Source organism: Leuciscus leuciscus, assembly GCF_965113295.1.
Source record: "Leuciscus leuciscus genome assembly, chromosome: 24".
Classification (NCBI taxonomy): domain Eukaryota; kingdom Metazoa; phylum Chordata; class Actinopteri; order Cypriniformes; family Leuciscidae; genus Leuciscus; species Leuciscus leuciscus.
Window position 1 is genome coordinate 30896415 of NC_138723.1, and position 21226 is coordinate 30917640.

At 36.5% G+C, this 21226-nt stretch overlaps 1 protein-coding gene across 4 annotated transcripts in view; it reads left to right on the forward strand.

The window, feature by feature from the left end:
- The window catches only part of pdlim5b (PDZ and LIM domain 5b), an 83319-nt gene that overhangs the window by 21641 nt on the left and 40452 nt on the right, over positions 1-21226 (forward strand). For all 4 annotated transcript variants that reach the window (XM_082158651.1, XM_082158652.1, XM_082158653.1 and 1 more), the window contains exon 3: positions 12540-12691. In XM_082158651.1, coding sequence (XP_082014777.1) covers positions 12540-12691 — 152 coding nt within the window. The remainder of the gene's footprint in view (positions 1-12539; positions 12692-21226) is intronic.

The window sequence follows — 21226 nt, forward strand, 5'->3', positions numbered from 1 at the left end:
AGCATTCACTCACAGAATTACATGTTTGATATATTTACGGTAGAAAATGTACAAAATATCTTCATGGAACATGATCTTTACTGAATATCCTATGGGGAAAAATTGATAATTTTGACCCATACACTGTATTGTTGGCTATTGCCACAGATATACCCGTGCGACTTGTTTTGTGATCCAGGTTCACATGTTTAAACTTGGCACCAGGTCTAATTATCTGCCTGTGTGAATGATAACTGGGAGATTTGAGTCTGTTCCTCACACAAAGCTATTGTACGACTTCAGAAGACTTGATTAGTCCACTTTAATGGAGGTCTCGACTGCATAAATCATCCTCCCGTTTGCCATCCACTGCTTCATATGTTTCCCACTGAATATGAACCTTGCATGTGGTGCTCCAGTTGTGTCTCGGTCCAGGGTTTAGTGGTCTGTCCGGGCGTGTTGTCAGCTCTGTGGAGTTGGCGGATGGTGGTCAAGGCTCAGAATACTTCCAGAGAAAGGTTACTGCGGCTTTCGGCATATAAAAGTCTACAAAAGCACTGCGGCTTTGACTCGAGAGCGCGTAGATGTTTTGTGGCACTTTCTAACTTGTCATTTTTGGGAGCAAGAACATATGGCTCAATTATTAAACCGACATTCACCGAAACCACACGGACTATTTTCAGTTCTCTGGCGTTCACAGTTGAATGTTTGGAGCACCAGAACAAACACTTACTTATAGAATAAATGCATTCATTATGTACAAAGTCCTTATTATATGAGAATTATAATTGTACGGGGTTTACGTGGTCTGGTTTAATATCTAGTAATGGATGGCTGTTTGATGTAAAATTGACCACTCTTTAAGTGTCTTCATTTGAAATGCATTTAATGCACACAAGCAAGATTCATAACAGAACATTGTTTAATTGCTTTGACATTTCCAATGATGAACTCATTCGATTTATAGCTCTTTGGCTGACTCTAAATTACCCCTGTATTTCATTAAAACAATGTTTAAATGATATAGACTGTGATTTTCAAGGCTGTTGGCCAGTGTTAATCTGACTCATGCACTGTAAACCCGAATAAGTTGGCAAAACTCAATACATTTACGTCAATCAGTTGCCTCAAAATATTTAAGTTAAGAAATTCAAAGTTTAAGTTAGCAGAACTTGCAGATTTTTATTTTGTACTCAGACATTTTACTTGTTCCTAACGTGAAATGTCTGAGTACATTAATCCATACATTTAACTTAAAATTTCCATGTAACCGCAATGTGAACCATTTTTGTTTTTATAAACTTAGCTGGTTATAACAAACTAGTTCAATAAATGCTAACTTTCTAACAATAGCATGGTTTAGCACTTGCTGTATGAGTGCAGCAATATGAAGCATTGACTTTCTTGCGCTCAACCAAACAATTGCCTCATTCTGCAGTCACACATTTTTGTATAATGACACTAAACTGTATGATTGCACAAATCAGGAAATCAATGTCCTTATAAAAATAAAAATAAAAGTAGATATGATCTCTTAATAACCTCAGAGCTCAAGGTGAGCCGGTCTTAACTTTTAGACACTCAACACACACACAGGCTTTCCTGTAGCTCAGTGGTAAGAGCATTGCGTTAACAACGCAAGGTTGTGAGTTCGATCCCAGGGGATTGCACATACCTATGTATAAATGTATAGGATAATGCAATGTAAGTCGCTTTGGATAAAAGCGTCTGCCAAATGCATAAATGTAAATGTAGACTCTCTATGGAGAAAAAGAGTGGGATTTTTACGGCTCACTTGTTGTGCTCTTTGCAGTGAAAATCTCTCTCACACACACACACACACACACACACACACACACACTCACACACTCTTGGGAGACTGAGGTGAAGCAACATCTTTCAGTTTCATCTTCTGCTTTCAAAGGGAAAGTTCAACAGTTCTGACCTCCTGAATCACTCAGATATTCAGCCAAGATGAAAGAGTCGAGCAGCAATCCGGCTTTTGTTGCTCAAGGTACTGATTCTGAGCTTTCTAATGATTTGGAAGTGAGCTAACGCTTTGATCTGATATAAAAAGGACATTTACAGGAAAACTTGACTCTAAATCATGCTTTGGTGTTGTGGGCTGGATGATACTCAAAGTATTTCTGACTGGTGTGTTGAGAAGAACTATTTAGCAAATCTCACCTGCTTGATTTTTATTTTAAATAGATGTGAATTTTTTTTTTTTTTTTTTTTTTGAAGAGTACAGCATCTTTCCTTACTCTCAGATTCAGTTTTGTGTTGTATTAAATCGTCACCTTTATTTCTATAGCGCTTCATACAATACAGTGTTTCAAAGTGTGACAAACGTTATTGATTTTCCAATAATAGTGCAAAATAACAGTAGTGCGGATGGAGTGAACAAGGACAATTTCAGTTTATTAAACTGTAAAGTACAGTTTCAAATGTTTTTATTTGTTGTTTTTTTTATTTGATTTTATTGTTTTATATTCCATATTTTATTATTTTATTTTATATAATATGCTTTTTATTTTATATAATTTAATTTATTTAATTTTTATTATTTTAATTTATTTTATTTTGTCTTTATTTTGCTTTATTTTAAATTTGCTTTATTTTACTTTGGATTTTGCAAATCTCAACTGCTTGATTGTTTATATTGTCGCAAAAAAACTATATTATGCTATAGTATACTATTCCAACTATAACGCATGAACATTACGAAATCATAAACATCACGTGAAGCTGCTTTGAAACCATGTGTATTATGAAAAACGCTTTACAAATCAAAATGATTTGATTTGAGGAGACTGTCTTTTAGGATCCATATCCACTCAGATTTAATTGCCTGTATCTAAATATAGACTTTTTACAGGCTTTTAGGAGTCATTTCCCCTCATAAACAGAGCAACAGGAAACGGGAATTCTTCTCTTTTGACGTGAACCCTTAGCAACCTAAGGGACTTTTAATTTGACAGGAAAGAGTTTTATAACCATGCACAGAGTTTTCCATGAATGCCAATCCCAGTAAAATCCGAGCACGATCCGTGCGACCGCAGCATGTTGAGCATTAGTTTGAGCCGATCTGGTTTTAATCGTGAAGTGAATGAGAACTCGTCCGTCATGTCAGGCTGGCTCACTCCGCGCTCTGATTTACAGCTTTTGTGAATTTGTGTGCTGAAAGTTGGCAAGCGTTTGGACTCATTGCCAAGGAGGCCGGGTGAATGTGGTGTGGGTGTAATCTGACTTTGAACAAGCTCTTGTTCTTTGATTTAATTTAGGCTGGTGAGAGAAGATTAGATAAAGAGTTGGCGTTAACATTGCATGACATTCATACGGTGACCGTGTTTTCCATCAGATTCAGTCGAGTCTTGTATAATGTTTGACCGGTTACAGTTTTTACTCTCATTTGTAGCTTGTTGAGTGTTGATTTTGAGCTGTCACTCTGTCTTATTTCTCCAGGGTCTGTAGAGACTGAACAGGCTTGTCCTCATTAAGCCGACCGACACACAAGCTATATATATCTAATAAAAAAAAATAAAAATAAAAATTTATTTATTTATTTATTTAAGTAAATATGCTTTATATTATATTTCTTTGTTTTATATTGCTTTTTGTCATTTTATTTTATATTGCATTATATTTTAATTTATTTTGCTTTGCTTTGCTTTGCTTTGGATTGTTTTGGCAGCATTCATATATTATATTTAATTTTTTTATTGCCTTTTATTTTATATTGCATTTTTATTTTATAATTTTCTGCTTTGCTTTATTTTTTATTTTGTTTTGCCAATAACCAAGATAATCAAGTGAGCAAATTGTGATGGTAACACTAACAAAAAATATATTTCATTGATGTTTTGCTGTCCAATATGCTATTTATAAAGTATCCACTAAATGTTGACTTGCAGAGATAAAGCTAGTGGCATTCTTCTGGTCATGTGATCCATCCATAGGACCACCCTAGCAACCCCATAGCACCACCCTAGTAGCAACTACCCAGAATACCCTAGCAACCCCATAGCACCACCCTAGCAACTACCCAGAATACCCTAGCAACTACTAGCTTTTTTCTATTTCCATTTTAGGAAATTTGTTGTTTTATTTTTGTTATTTGTTTGGCTTTTTTATTATGTTCATTTTACATTTCAGTTATTTCAACACATCAAGTTAACTAAATGAAAATGAGGATCCATACTAGCTAGTAGTAAGGGATCCATCCACTGTTATTAGGCGGCTCACAGTGGACTTTCAAAAGCACTTTTCTTTTATTCACATTACACCTCACACGCTTTCTTGTACACTCAATGTCTCTCAGTTACAGCCGTGGAAATGAAAGAGGTTGATTGGTCACAGCAGTTTGTTCCTCCAGAACTTTCTGTCTGTCTTTGGTCTTGGAATGTTCTGTTTTGTTTGCGTTGCTATGGAGATCGACCTGAGATTTCCAGACTTCTCGCATGGATCTCCGGGACATTAATGACAGACTGGCTTGTGTCTGAGTGGCTTGATGCTGATGTTCCTCTGTTTGATGGATTCATTAGGCACATCTGGGACACATCTGGATAACGCACCTCATGTTAGGTGTCGATTATTAGCTATTAGATGCGGAAGCTTTTCCATGTATTTCTCTTAAAGGTTTAAGTCAATCATTACTATTGCTGGTGCTCATACTTAGGGGTTTGTTTTAAACTTCATATCTATTTCAGGACATAAGGTTTGTTCTTAAATGTATGCATTTACGGATGCTTTTATCCAAAGTGACTTACAAAATGGGAACCAAAGCAATTCGTCGAAGAGACAGTAATATAATATACAGTGCCAGTTTTATTAGATGGCTAGATTCAGTTTTTTTTCTTTTTTTTTCAGTAATATTCTTGTTTTCATTATCAGGAAGCAGGGTTATTATAAATGGGACAAACTAAAATCACAAAACGTGTTCTTTGTTACTTTAATTAAAACAAAGGTTAACTGAAAAAAAAAAAAACCATAAAAAAAAAGTTAAACTTATTTCAGCTAGTTGCAAAGCAACATTTCTCATTTAGTTTAACTTGATGTGTTGAAATAACTGAAATGAAAAATGAACATATTTAATAAAAAAGGCAAACAAATAAAAAAAACACAACAAATTTACTAAAATGGAAATAGAAAAAAGCTAGTAGTTGCTAGGGTATTCTGGGTAGTTGCTAGTCTGGTGCTATGGGGTTGCTAGGGTATTCTGGATAGTTGCTAGGGTGGTGCTATGGGGTTGCTAGGGTATTCTGGGAGGTTACTAATGTGGTGTTATGCAGTTGCTAGTACGCCTTATTGCATTGCTAGCCTGTTTCAGATAGATACAATGGTAGTTGGATGGATTGCTGTCTGGAGGGATGGAGGGAGGGATGGATAAAGGGATGAATGGATGGATGAATTGATGGAGGGATGAATGGATAAAGGGATGGATGAATGGATAAAGGGATGGATGGATAGATAAAGGGATGGATGGAGGGAGGGAGGGATGGATAAAGGGATGGATGAATGGATAAAGGGAGGGAGGGAGGGATGGATAGAGGGAGGGAGGGAGGGAGGGATGGATAGAGGGAGGGATGGAGGGAGGGAGGGATGTATGGATGGATAAAGGGAGGGAGGGATGGATGGATAAAGGGATGGATGAATGGATGGATGGAGGGAGGGATGGATAAAGGGATGGATGGATGGATAAAGGGATGGATGGATGGATGGATGGAGGGAGGGATGGATAAAGGGATGGATGAATGGATAAAGGGAGGGATGGAGGGAGGGAGGGAGGGAGGGAGGGAGGGATGGATGGATAAAGGGATGGATGGATGGATGGATAAAGGGATGGATGGATGGATGGATGGAGGGATGGAGGGAGGGAGGGATGGATGGATGGATAAAGGGATGGAGGAATGGATAAAGGGAGGGAGGGAGGGAGGGATGGATGGATGGATGGATGGATGGATGGATGGATGGATGGATAGATGGATGGATGGATATTGCTGAATCAACTAGGGTTGGGCGACGTCTATCGGAATCGCGATGAATGATGACATCGTCAATCGGCCCAATCCTAGGATCAACCTACATTAATTTATACCAACAAAATACATTTTTATATTGTCAAATCAAGTAAAAAACATCTCTTTAAGGGGATTGCAGGTTTCCAGTTTTTACAGTGAATCACTGATACTAAAATAACACTGTCAAGAAGGAATCAAGCTCTGGTTCTCAAGACGAATATTCCTCCACTTTTATTGTATGAAAGAGTGTGTGTGTGTGTGTGTGTGTGACGTCATGGATGTATTCTAGGAACACAACGTCTCCTCATCAAGTTCCAGCAAAACACCTGGTTTGTCCCGAAACGCTCCTGGAATGTTTGACGCGGATCACACCGCGAGATAAATCTCCCAGATCCATATAAGGCATTTAAAAGAGAATTTAAACCACTTTAACAAGCGGCCGCAAACAACTGGCTCTCTGTGACTCGACGTCTTAAAAATGTGCTGTTCAGAAACTCGTTCATTCACTCGTTCAGCCGCTGCAAATGAAGCCCATCAGCATTTCAGTGTGAGTGTGTGAGTGTGTGTGTGAGGCCCTCCGGGGGAAACACACACTCTTGTGCTTCGAGTCAGTCAGAAAAATCTTGTAACATATCGGCATGTTTTCAAGTCTCGATGGAGGAAAAGCAGCCGTTCCACTGAAGTTAACACACAGTTATTATCTTTCCACAGTTAGAGGAGGAATCGTGACCTGAGTCTGCTTTCATTAGTGCTGCTCAGTCCAGGATCTCAGATCTGCACAAAATCTTTCACATTTTGACTTTTTATTGAGCCAAAATTGAGTACCAGAAATAACTGGGTTTGTGGTTTGAGGCGATGCAAACTAGTCCAACACATTTAATACGTTTCTAAGTCATTTAACACAGTTGGCTGAAGGTCTGCGGGGATCGTATCGTTACCGAACGCACATGTACACTACCAGAAGTTTTGGATTGCTAAGATTATTAATGTTTTTAAAAGAAGTCTCTTCTGCTCACCAAGACTGCATTTATTTGATAAAAAAAAAAAAACTGTAATATTGTGAAATATTATGATAATTTAAAATAATGGTTTTCTATTTTAATATATTTTAAAATGTAATTTATTCCTGTGATCAAAGCTGAATTTTCAGCATCATTACTCCAGTCACATGATCCTTCAGAAATCGTTCGAATATGATGATTTGATGAAAAAAAAAAAAAAAAGTTATAATAATTATCAATGTTGGAAAAATTCTATTTTTGTGGAAACTGTGATGCATTTTATTTTTCAGGATTCTTTGAAAGTTCAGAATAACAGCATTTATTTTTGTAACATTATAAATGTCTTTACTTTCGATCAATTTAATTCATCCTTGATGAATAAAAGTTTTGATTTCTTTTATTTATTTCACCCAAAAAATAAAATAAAATAATTCTTACTGACCCCAAACTTTTGAATGGTAGTGTTTAATGTTACTTCAAACTTTCTATTAATCAAAGAATCCTAAAATAAAAATGTTAATGACTGTTTTCAACACTGATAATAATCATAAATGTTTCTTGAGCATCAAATCATCATATTAGAATGATTTGTGAAGGATCATGTGACACTGAAGACTGGAGTAATGATGCTGAAAATTCAGCTTTGATCACAGGAATAATTTACACTTTACTAGATATTCACATAGAAAACAGATGATTTACATTGTCATAATATTTTCACAATATTACGGTTTGTTTTTGTGTGTTGTTTTAAAAAAAACTTTGGTGTAGTAGATCCACTTTGAACCTGTTTTGATGCACAAACCGTAAATGATGAATTTTTAATGTAGATCGCTATTGTTAATCATACAGTGATTATGATGATATGATTATGATACAGTGCACACAAGAGGAATGGAAACTTGTTTTGAAAACACGCTTGCGTTTGCAGATGAGGTTTAGACGTGCGGTTCACATAGAGCGGATAATGATGATCCATGGGTTTATCATCAAACAATTTCACCGTAACTTGATTTGTGTGATTGTGGCTAATGGACTGATTTGAGAAGTGCACATGGGAGCGTTTGGCTGGAGTCCATGTCGAACTGAAGTGAATGTTGTGTCTTCTTTTGTCTGGTTCTGCATAACTCATGTCCTGATAACATGTGGCGCTTTTCTTCATCAGTTTCTCTGTAATGATTCGCATCACCATACTTATATTTACACATGGCCGGTGTTTGAGCCACTGTTCTCTCATACGGCCTCCTCTTCGGTTCACACTGAGAAGCAACGAGTCTTGGTGGCTCATGAAGTTTTAGATTAAGGCCTGCGTCATGTTAATGTCACAACAAGCCACTGGTTACTGGGATTGAGAGCTGTTTTGTGGATGTTGTGTTGAGAGTGAGTATGTGAGAGAGAGAGTTATCAAATGTGTAATTATTCTATGTATTCCAAGCTTTGGCAATATTGTATTATGCACAGTCATGCCAATAAAGCAATATTGAATTGAGTGTGAGAGAGAGTGTGAGTGAGTGAGACATTCTCTCTCTCTCTCTCTCTCTCTCTCTCTCTCTCTCTCTCTCTCTCTCTCTCTCTCTCTCTCTCTCTCTCTCTCTCTCTCTCTCTCTCTCTCTCTCTCTCTCTCTCTCTCTCTCTCTCTCTCTCTCTCTGTGATGTGGCCTGTGATACCCTCAGACGCTATAAAAGGAGAGCAGAACTTTGGTGTTGTATCTGAGCAACCGTTCATTAGCGTTCACTAGCCGGCGTTAACCAGCGCTGCGTTCAGCGACTGCCAAGTGGAAGAGGCGAGTGTCTCATACATGTGGCTTTCTAGAGGCGCTTATCTGCCAAACACATGTCATGGGAAGCATTCGCTTTCATTATAAGGTGGGCAGGGACCTTTCTTTCTGGTTTCTGGTGTTATTAGTCTTATTGTAAATTTAAATCTGTGAATATTATTCTTAATCTTTGATCAAAATATGCTGCTTACTTTTCAGTTTTCATAAATCCCCCCAAAAATGTAATCATAAATCATTAAAAGTTTATGTATGTATGTGCATGTGTGTGTGTGTGTGTGTGTGTATATATATATATATATATGTTTGATTATTTCCTCATAGAATGAACATGGACATGTGAAAGTTCTCCTGTCACACATCATAACTCAGCCCCAACTTATTAATCTTTCATTTTGAAAAAGCTGCTAGAAATATGGTGGATAAAAACCTCTAAAGGGAAACATAAAGGCAAACTGTGAGATGTTGTGTTTGATTTGGGGTGTAGTTCTGCTCTGCGGTGGGATTTGATCCTTGTTGCCTTTAGCTTTATGAGACTGAGGTTTAGTTTATGACGTTAATAAAAGAAATGACATCTGGGACTCGTGCTAATGTTGAGCGGCTTTCTTACACGCGTGTGTGTATCAGCTCAGCGTGTGAAGACCCCTCGGCTCTCATCATGTTCCTGTGTTGTCGGGTCTCCTTGGGCCTTTAAATTGGATTTAGGCTTTGAGGCCCGGCTGTTGTCGTTGACCTGGTGACTCAAAGAGTGTGTGTTAGTGTGTGTGTGACCCCGTCAAACTCACAGATTTGCTTTCGTAGATGTGTGGGACAGAGTTTAAACTCGTGACCTCTAGTTTTGTAGTTCCTGCTGCTGGAATAATGCAATGTGGTGTATGTCATTTCCTAGGGCCCTGTGTATGAAATCCTTTTTGGAATTATTTCCCCCCAAATTATGGTTTTTTTTTTTTTTTTTTTTTGGACTAAAATTTAGGAATCAAAAACCATGTTTTAAAAACCATTAATTAGAATTAATTGAAATCATGAAATTATTTTTATTTTAGTCTTAAGTTTTGTTAATATTTGGAATTAGCCTAGCTTTTATTTTTCATGTTGCATCATTTTGGTTTATTTTTTAGTAATTTCGTTATGTGGTTTTGTCATTTTATAAGATCTATTGAGGTTTAATTTATTATTTCAGTTTCAGTTTTTATTTATTTCCAGTTAATCATTTAAGGCAACATGTCTAATTTTTGTTTTAGTTAACGACAATAACCCTGACTCAACAAAAAATTATTAAAGGTTTAACAAAAACTATATTTTTAGGACCCTATGAAATACTTTTTTTTTTTTCTCAAATTCCTTGTTTTCCTTTTTATTTTTTTATTTTTTTTATTCAATTTTAATGGTTTAATTATATTTTCAATGTAATTATCAAAATGCAGGTCTAAATTTAATTCATAAAACTTTAACAACTTTTTTTGTGCAATAATACAGCCCTATGATTTTTTATTTTATTTAATTTTTTTGAAATTTGTTAAAATTTTTCTGGATTTATGATTTAATACAAAATAATTTTCTTTAAGTTTCTGTGTAAATGACATGCCTTAAATTTAATTTATTCATCCAAAATTTGGCAAATTCTGTGACATTTATACAGTAAATTCAATTTTTATGACTGAATTTCTCGATTCAGTCCACGTTTTTCCTCACTGTAGAAAGTATAGGGTGAAGATGAGAGACTTTTACTTGTCACAATAAGTCTTTGTCTTTTAAAGATAACAATAAATCTCAATTCACTTTCTTGAAGGAAATAATACCTGTTGCTCTAAACCCGTTCAACTCAAAAAACTTGATTCTTCAGGGTGAAGTGTTTCTCTCATCAGTTCCGCATTATAATTGTTGTTTTGAAGCCGTCGGCCAAGAGCAGAGCAAGTCTTAATCTGACTCGGGAGGGGTAGTTGCTTTAGTTGAGTTAGTTGCCTAGCAGATGTGAAGTGATGAATGACTGATATTCGTCATGCATGGTTGCATAATGCCTCTAATGCACACCTGTAACGAGTCCTTCTTGTTCAGACACATCGAGCAGCCGAGGCTCCATGCCAGTTCACTTAATATCAGTCCTATAGAGCATGCACTGCAAGTTAATTGCAAACATGAAACTTATACAATTTTAATTTATTAAACGTTTATTAAAGTCCCCCTGTGGCGGAAATGGGGTGAGTGAGTGGAGGTGGGGCTCATTTGCATATTCATAGATCAAAATGTATATTACGAAATTTATATTGGTACTTTGTGGTATTGTTCATATAAAAAAAAAAGTCTGTATAGTTGCAGTGCATTCTGGGTTTTCTTGTAAAGAATACATGCAAGGCCTTTAGTTTGAAGAGAATCTCCACAGAAGCATGTGTGTAAATCATTGGAGTAAAGCCTTTCCTTCCCCTGCTGTTAGTTATCTAGTAAGATATCGGGTTGTTTATTATCCCAGACAAGATCTCAGTACTAACAAGAGCGAGGACCGTTTCTAAGACACAGTCTAATAGCCTGTCAGGTCTAATCTGATGAGGTCGACAGCACTGCAGTGTCTCAGGGCTACAGATACACAGATACCCCTAATACATTACAGCTGGCCTCTTGTGTTCGCCCACGTCTAGTGTTTCATCAGCGTCCACACGCGTGAACATCTCACACACTCCGGCATCAAAGGTGAGCGCACGTGTACTGATCCGTCTTTCAAATCGGGGCCAAGAGGGTCAAAGGTCAGAGGAACATCAGTCATTTGTTGATCTTCAGCTTCTGTTAATGATTTGATTATTAAAAGCCAGATCTTTTTGCTGTATAATCATAATCTGTCCTGCACTGCTTGTAAGTCTGGAGAAATATTACATACGGCATTCAAGATTTTCTAAATATACATTTTGCGAGTGGACTTCTACTGTAGGATGTGATGCATCGTCAAACCATTGTTATTGTTAAATAAAACTATTAAAAACAGTTTCCCTTGATTGAAATTAAGCTGAAATAAAATATACTGCAAGTATTAGATGAGAAATGTTAACTTAAAAACTTAAGTAGACATTAGAAATTATGCTTTGGCAACTTGAAGTAAATAAGTTGGAGTACTAAAATTGAAATAAAAAAAAGAAAGCTAAATAGAAATATTTTAGAAATATTAACCCACTAATAAAAGTCACAAAAGCACATAACAAAATTACTGATACTTAAACTAAAAACTGAAAATAAAAAAAATCGAATTAATAAAACTGTAATAATAGTATATAAATAACACTAAAATAACACTGTCAGACATCAGTCTAATGAAGATAAAGTAACTCGAGACTTTCAAATCAAGCAAAAAAATATCATTTTGCTAAAATTTGTAAATCAAATTTGTTGAAAGATTGATTTATATATTTGCAATTTTGAATGCTACCGCCTCTCTCTTTTTAATTACAATCACAATAAAAGGTTCAAACTTCTTTAAATCATTTGATATGTGTGAGAAACAGACTGGAGTGACATTTGCATTCACTCCGATTTGTAAAATGAATCTTTTTAATGAACCAGATTGAGCTCACAGTGGTCAATGGCTCGCTGGATTATCACTGAAACTCTATTGCAGTCGATCTCTTGTGCACGTCACGTGAGAAGTATGATTTGTGTTGTTGCTTATGAATGTGGTTCCATATTAATTACCATTTCAGCTCCGCAAGAATATAGCGATGACACTTTGGGTTGAGTAGAAGTTAGTTTCTGAACTGTGTGTGTGTTTGTGTTTGATGCAGCTGACAGATGGAGGAAAGGCAGCTAAAGCCAAGATCAGCGTTGGGGACGTCGTTCTGTCTATCGATGGCATCGCCACAGAGGGAATGACCCACCTGGAAGCCCAGAACAAAATCAAAGCTTGTACAGGGAACCTAAACCTCTCACTGCTGAGGTAAGACACACACACACACACACACACACAAACTCACGCACGCACGCACACACGCACACTATTGTACATCTATCTTTATGAGGACATTCATTGACACAATGCAATCTCTTACCCTAACCTTACCCATCACAACTAAGTGCCTAACCCGACCCCTGACCCTAAACCGACCCTTAACCTCATTATAACCTGATCCCTAAACCAAGTCTTGACCCTCAAACAGGCCTTTAAAGGCTCTCAGAAACTGAGGACCGGCCAAAATGTCCTTACTTTACTCTGTCCTCACTCCAATGGTCTAAAACTCAAACTGGACCTCACAAAGATAGTTGTATAAGTACACACACTCACACTCACACACACACTCACACAAAATATTTCTTCAATGACTTTTCAATGTCTCATGGCACCCAGAAGTTTGGCTTGGACATGCAGATATAAATGGATATTGCATTACATGACGAATAAGTCTTAATACTTGGCAGATTGGAATATTAATCACCAAACTGTGATGGACACTGGAACATTCTTGTGCATGTTAGTGTTTGTGGGAGTCCTTGACTATCTACACTACCTGTCAGTGGTTTGGAATAAATAAGATTTTGTTTTTGTTTTTGAAAGGAGTCTCTTCTGCTCATCGAGGCTGTATTTATTTAGTAAAAATAGTGAAATATTATTATAATGTTAAATAGCTGTTGTGAATATCTAGTAAAGTGTAATTTATTCCTGTGGTCAAAGCTGAATTTTCAGCATCATTACTCCAGTCTTCAGTGTCACATGATCCTTCAGAAATCATTCTAATATGAGGATTTGATGATCACGAAACAGTTATGATTATTATCAGTGTTGAAAACAATTGTGCGGATTCATATTTTTGTGGAAACACTGCAATTTAAAAAAGTTTTGGCTAAGAAAGTTTTGAAGAAAAAAAAAGTATTCATAAAGGACACATTATACTGATCAAAAGTGGCAGTAAAGACATTAATAATATCACAAAAGATTTCTATTTAAAATAAATTATTTTCTTTTGAACATTCTATTCATCAAATAAATCCTGAAATAATATAAAATGAATCACGGTTTCCTCCAAAATATCAACTGTTTTCAACACTGATAATAATCATAACTGTTTCGTGATCATCAAATCATCATATTAGAATGATTTCTGAAGGATCATGTGACACTGAAGACTGGAGTAATGATGCTGAAAATTCAACTTTGATCACAGGAATTAATTACACTTTACTAGATATTCACATAGAAAACAGCGATTTTACATTTTAATAATATTTCACTATTTTTTTTTACATTTTTTACAACCTTGGTGAGCAGAAGAGACTTTCAAAAACAAAAAACTTATTAATAATAATTATTTACTCCATTCTGTTGACCACTAGTGTATCCTCAAAACTGCATCTTCTCAAAGTTCATGCAGAACCTTCATTGACAGCGAACTCATGGTTGTCCAGATACGATCATGAATTGTGTAAATATGACAGCGGTGCCTCAGAGGAGAAGATTTGTTTGGTTTATGCAGTTCTTGGCCGGGTTTGTGTCTTCCCATCGCGGGACACGCAGGATCTAATGCAGTCAAGATGTTCGGGTCGAGCGGCTCTGGTGTTTCAGCCTGTTTAACGGCCTCTCTCTGCACATCATGTTGAGGGTCATGAGAGCGAGTGTCCTGGACACTGAATCTTTAATTATAGTTTTGTTCATTAATGATCAGTTATCAGTGTCTTGGGTTGCCGAATTACAATTAAAGGACTAGTGCATCGTTAACTCATCATTTACTCACCCTCATGTCATTCCAGACCTTTTATTATGTTTATGCATTTTGGCAGATTATTTTATCCACAGCGACTTGCATTGCATTCAAGGAATGCATTTATATCAAACCCATGACGGTAGCATGCAAATTTCTAGATTGCAATGCTTTAATTTGATATACAATAAAAGCGAATACGGATAAATGCTGTCAAGCGCCGGAAAAGGCCGTAAATAAATAAGATTGTGTGGAGAACAGACAGTTTATGCATTCATATGTCCTGGAATATAGTCATAAATACCTCTTTTATGATGCTTTTTGTCATTTTTGCAGCTGGACCTTATCCATTTCAATTATTTCCATTGCAAGATTTATTTTGTGAGAGGCTGAAGTAAATGATGACTGTTTATTTCTACATGATTTATTCCAGAAAATGTCTGTAAATGTGTGTTGACCATAGACGGATTAATTAAAAATGGAGGGGATGTGCTGTAGATTTGAATGTTTAAGATTTAGTTGGAAATGAAGCACCTCTCTCGGTGCAGCAAAAGGACCGGCTCATATTCTGGAGTTATGGGCCCTTTGAAAGGAAATTTAGGGAAGAGAGATTGTGCAAGAGCTCTGGAATCTCCCATTAAAGTCTTTTAGTGGCGTTTTCATAGCTGTTGAACATTTGTCAGTGAGTCTGCAAAGGCCATCAAACAGCACTTAAGCTTTACTATTAAGATAACATCACATTAAGAGCGCAGCGTTTACTCTGAGATCCCGGAGAGCCACCCAGATCAGTGCGGGACAGGTCTCACCTCAGCTGTAACTCGCTGCTTAATAACCAGCATGTCTGTACGTGTTTCTGAAACGTTTGAGTATAAATATTGAGAGTCTGAGAAGAGTTATACTCTAAACCTCATCATCCAGTCTTCCATTGCTGTCATACCTCTTCTACATGACACAGATTACAAGAGTTAAAGGAACACGCCGGCTTTTTGGGACTTTAGCTTATTCACCGTATCCCCCAGAGTTAGATAAGTCCACACATTCTCATCTCCGTGCGTGCCGTAACTCTGTCTGACGCACCCACCGCTAGCCTAGCTTAGCACAAAGACTGGAGATCACTCCGCAGAAGGAGCAGTGCTTCGCCTTCTGAGAATATAGTTCCCAGTATGTGTACGGTTAGAAGATGGCTGTGTCTCATGTGACCTTGTTATTCGTACACGCTGTGACTATACAAATCACAACATGTAAATAGGAAAATGTTGGCGTTATTTTGTCACTTATTGGGAGCAGTATGCTAGCTGGAGCCGTTTACCTCCAGTCTTTGTGCTAAGCTAGGCTAGCGGTGGGTGCGTCAGACAGAGTTACGGCACGCACGGAGATGAGAAGGGTAAAACTAAATATGATAAACTTTCATTCTATGATGGTTAGGCTAAACTTTGCAATTAATCCATGAATCACATGCGTTCTGAAAGCTGGCTCGTCCGGATCACGGATCAACTATGACCCTTATACTTGACTTTGCACATCCGGATGCGCACATCACGATATCGATGCCCCTATTTTAAAGAATAGCAAATTCTACAACACAACTATAAGGAAAGCAGCACAGATGAACAATCCAGCTGATGAATGATAAAAATATTGACAGCCAATCAGAATCCATCCTGCTGTAACAAGCTCGAGCATTTAAAGTGACTTACAACAAAACTGCAGTGTGCTTATAATAAACAGAACAATGTTGTGCGCTCGTGTTGATGCTAATATAGTTATGATTATATTTATTTCTGGTGTTTAGAGGCCAGTTGCATAAACACAGACTGTATCTTAAGAAGTACGCTGAAAACATATTAATGCACAAACAATTTTCATTCTTAAATTGCTGATAAATTTCACCAAAGAAACGGCACACGTTGAATTAAATGTGAAATTTTTAAGTTGAAGGACCTTTTGTGCATGAGTTTTGTAGAAGCTGTATGTTGAACTTCAAAAATACTAATATGTACTAATATGTCATATGTTATGTCGCTTCAATGCTATACTCGCATCAAATCACAACTTGTCTTGATGCACTATTTGATTCAAGTGAGTGTAGTGAGTTAAAGCTCAGGGAAGGAGGAGGCGGGAACCAGCGAACGTTTGAAGTCCCCGTAGTCAATAATTTTATCCCTTAAAACTCATCTTTGATCACCAAAATGACATATTTAAACATGTTTTCCTTCAATTTCTTCATGCCTTAAAATATCTTGAATGTAACTCGACACCCTTGCCTCATTTGGTATACACGGTTCTATGAATATGCACATTAAAACTTTGCCCATCATCGATGATGACCGTCTGTGATTCAACGAGTTTTAAGGAGAAAATACTCAGCAATGGTGATGACTTATGAATTTACACATGGTTTGTCTTAAAGCATATTAGAAACACCACATAGACACACAAACTACATTCAAACTTTGTTTTTCAATAGGGCTGGGTATTGATACAAATTTCACAATTCGATTTCGATTCACAAGCTTTCGATTTCGATTCAATATTGATTACTTTGGATATCTGGTGCAATACATGGCACATTTTCTCGAGGAAAACAAATCTCTTAACTAATGTTGTAAACTATGGGAGTCAGTTGTAGCCTATAGGCTTCATTAGCCTACTATAATATTGAAGGTAAATATAAACTGATTTGTATACAAACACTTAAATTACACTTATTTATTTTTATAATAATAAAGTTATATGAAATATAAACATTTAAATGGTGGCTGTCATAAAAACCTGCCAGATTTATTCAAACATGCATTAAAAATTTAAGAACATTAAATATTATAATGAATATGTAAAATGGTGCGTATATTTTGCAAAATGCTCCTCTCTAGAGGTAATATTTCTCGCTGACTGACGAGTTTATGATCACTGGATATGGTTTTTCTGAGGTAAATGTGACGTTACATTACATTGTTTACAAGCTGTTTTACTGACGTCTTTCCACGGTTGAAACACTGATTGAGCGACTCCATGTCACATGATACGGATTTCGATAAGTTGTAATCTATCTTTTAACACACTTTCAGATGTACGTTCATATTTATTTCGTGCTGTAACTGGTGTTATTAAGGCGGAAGAGAAGATCATGTGCTTCTCTAGAGCTGAGCCAGAGCGATCTCACGCCACAGCGCCAAAACGGTATTTATGTTTTTGAATTTCGTAAGAAAATGGACGTAATTTGAAATCTGAGACTTTGTTTCATATCAATAGTAACAAAGCACAAAGATTATTGCGATTTATTGGATGGGATGCGCTACAATGTTCCATTCATTCATCAACTGAAAACAGGATGACTAATCGATTCTTGGGATTTAAGAATCGATATCGGTTCGTAAAAATGAGAATCGATTAAAATCGAGAAATCGATAGTTTTCACCACAGGAGGACTTTAACACGCATTAAAATAAACAACAAAACGAAAGTAAAGTGGCAGCCTCTCATGAACGACTGCTGCACAAACATAAACAACATTTCTGGATGAACTGATAATTGAATGTGGCTTATCAATCACTGCGTATCAAATGTGCTCTGACACAAAAATTGCTTTGCAATTCCTCATAATCCTTGATCAGTCTGATCCAATATGACATCAATGTCTTTCAGTCTGAAAATGACCAGCGATTGAACTCATGGCTCTTGTTGTAAGTGACAAGTTCTCTGTTTGGTCTCTTCAGATCCTCAGACAGCCCAAGCTGTGTTGATCTGCACTGGATGAAGCAAAAGACTGGTGCAGATTTCCATTCGTCCCCCTCCAGCGCTCGCTCGCCCTCCACATCCAAACCAAAATTTGTACCGTTTTGTTTTGCGTCAACGTCTTCAATTCGTTTCAGACCACATGTTGCTCCCCTTCCTTGTTTTCTTAAGGATGTTTCCAGACCGTATTCATAAAGTGCTGTTTAAAATATGTGTACAGAGCGGCGCCTGAGGTTTGGGACAGGTTTGCAGGAGCAGCGGCTCATGTGTTTCTCTCTTTCTGTCCTGAAGACCGCCGTCACCTGCCGGCGCAGCAGCTTCTGGGAGGTTCAGGAGTGTGACTGCTGTTTTTGCCCACAGTAAAACGCTGTTGTTAAGGGGTATGTGCAGAAGAAACTAGGTTTTGTCTGTTCCTGATCATCAATCTTTTTCCGTCGACACGGCACCCAAACTGGAACCTTTCCATGCATTTCCACTGGCGAATGTGGTTCGGCTCTCAAATCAGTGAAAACTTGATCAAACATGAAAACCCTTTTGGTGCAAAAGAGATACAAGTGTATCACCAATGAAGCAAGATCACCTGTAATGTTTCTATTTTATATTGTCATATTCTATATACAGACCAAGAATTAAACCGATTAGAATACATGGAACAACCCGTTTGTTATTTTTATTTTATTTTATTAATTTTTTATTACTATTTTTTTCATTACATTTTACCGTGCACTATTTTCTATATAACATTTATGTAAATACTATAAATTAATAAAGACTATAGTCATTCTATTGTGAATTTATATAGACCAGTAATTTAACAGATTAGAATAGATGGAAAAACCTGTTTGTTGTTGTTTTCTTGTGTTTATTTGAATGTGTATTTTATTTATTTTTTTAAACATTCTTATTTTTTGTTTCATTTTTTTTTTATTAGTAGTATTATTATAATTTTTTTGTATATTACTATTTTTGTTAATTGTTTTAATTTACTTTATATATACATATATAAATACATTTCATTTAGAATTTATATATACACACACATACACACACACACACACACACACACACACACACACACACACACACACACACACACACACACATATACATATACATATACATATATATATATATATATATATATATATATATATATATATATATAAATAAAACTTTATAGTGTATTGCTCTTAAAGTTTGTTTAAAGTTGAGAGATTTTTGCTTGTGCGTTTCCATCGAGAGACGCACACCAGAAGAAGGGCCGTCTTTGTGAGAAATACTGCTTGAAACCCTGTGTTGAAAGTCTAGCATGTGGGTGTTAAGAGGAACTGTTAAAACAGAACAAAGTTGGTGTTTCAGACCTTTATGACACAGGAAAACCAGTGACCGTGTGTCTCTGAGGTCTGAACTCTCTCGCACTCCGGTCTGATTCCCAACACAGACGCTTGTTCTCTCTGAAATGAACTGGAAGTCCTGCTTTCCATTATGCCACCGCTTAGACTGATGTCATGCTGGTGGAGTGACCGATGAATGTTATTAACCCTTGGAGTGGTTAGAAAATGAACGTAATACATGAAATACAATTTGTTTTAACTCAAGCCACTTTTATTAATATAGCGCTTTTTACAGTGATAACAGGAAAATAATGTTCGTTTCAAGCCAAAAGCCAAAGTTGAAAAAGATGACAGTGGCAAGGAACCAAAACTCCATCAGGTTTTACTACCATGATGTGACATTTCATGTTTCTACATGACTGAGCGATGAACGATGTGCAGCTAAACGTGTTCATCTTTATTTCATGATGACTTTAATCGTGCTTGAATCGTGTGTTTCTGTAAGCAGAAAAACATCAGCGTTTAAAAATGAAAGCTGCTCGACTGCTCCACGCTCCTGCAAGTCTCTGCTTTAGCGGTGTAATCTTTCCATTAACACACACTAACGTATCGCTTTAATAAACTGAGTTTATGAGGTGATTCTGTACGAAACCTCCTGTTTTGGCAGGATCGTTCATTCTTCAGCTAAAGACGTGAAACTGATCCAGCATTATGGAGTAATGTTTGGATACGCAGGAAAATGCTTGTGCAAAAACTGCTGAAGTCGTCACATTAAGTGTCCTACTCTGTGTTCTCTATTTAGGGAAGATCACGTCAGGAGACTCTTAAACTAGTGCACATGATAATGCACATGATGATTCTTCTCCACATCTCTGAGCTGAAACACAGATAGCGTGTCTCTCTCTGAGGCGTTGTTTGGCTCGCTGTGGTTTTCTGGAAAGCTCCACATGAAGCGATATACGAGGTGTCCGTGGCACACCCGTGGAGCTGACGCTCGGTGTGTTCATCACAGGGATCAGCTGTTGAATGGCTGGCGAGGCGTTGTGATCCGAGGTCACGCCACAGGCCTCGTGCATGATGTCATTTCCCCTTTTCCACACACTCTTTCTGCTTTGTCTCGCAGCCACTTCTGACCAAATCAACTTTAGACATTGATCAATATTGTTTTTTTCCGAGGTGTCCATTCATTTTATCATGACTTTTTTTTTTTTTTTTTTTTGAATTTTTTTTTCTGATTTCATTTCTATTATATTTATTTAATATTTAATTTTATTTAATTTCATTGTTTTATTTAATTTAATTTATTTATTTATTTATTTTGCTTCACTATTAGCTACTTATTAAAATTTTTATTATTGTATATATAAATTTATTTGTCTTTTATATTGTTTTATTTGCTTGAAAAAGCAGAAATAAATATAAGACGAAATGTTACAGTTATAATATCCAAAACAACCATTATTCTTCAACAGTTACAACATAAGTGTTGTTACTGGTGTTGATTATATTTATGCAGAGTGTGGCACAATTATTTATTGTGGCTAATTATTTATATATTAATAAATTATTTTATTTTTCTTTGTTTTGAACATTGTCTGACTGTGAGCATCAGTAAAGATGAAGAAGTTACACTCTGTATTCGGTTTCAAAAATTTCAGTCTGTATGATCACGTCCCTATTTCACATTATTTATCATGTCATCCTGTTATA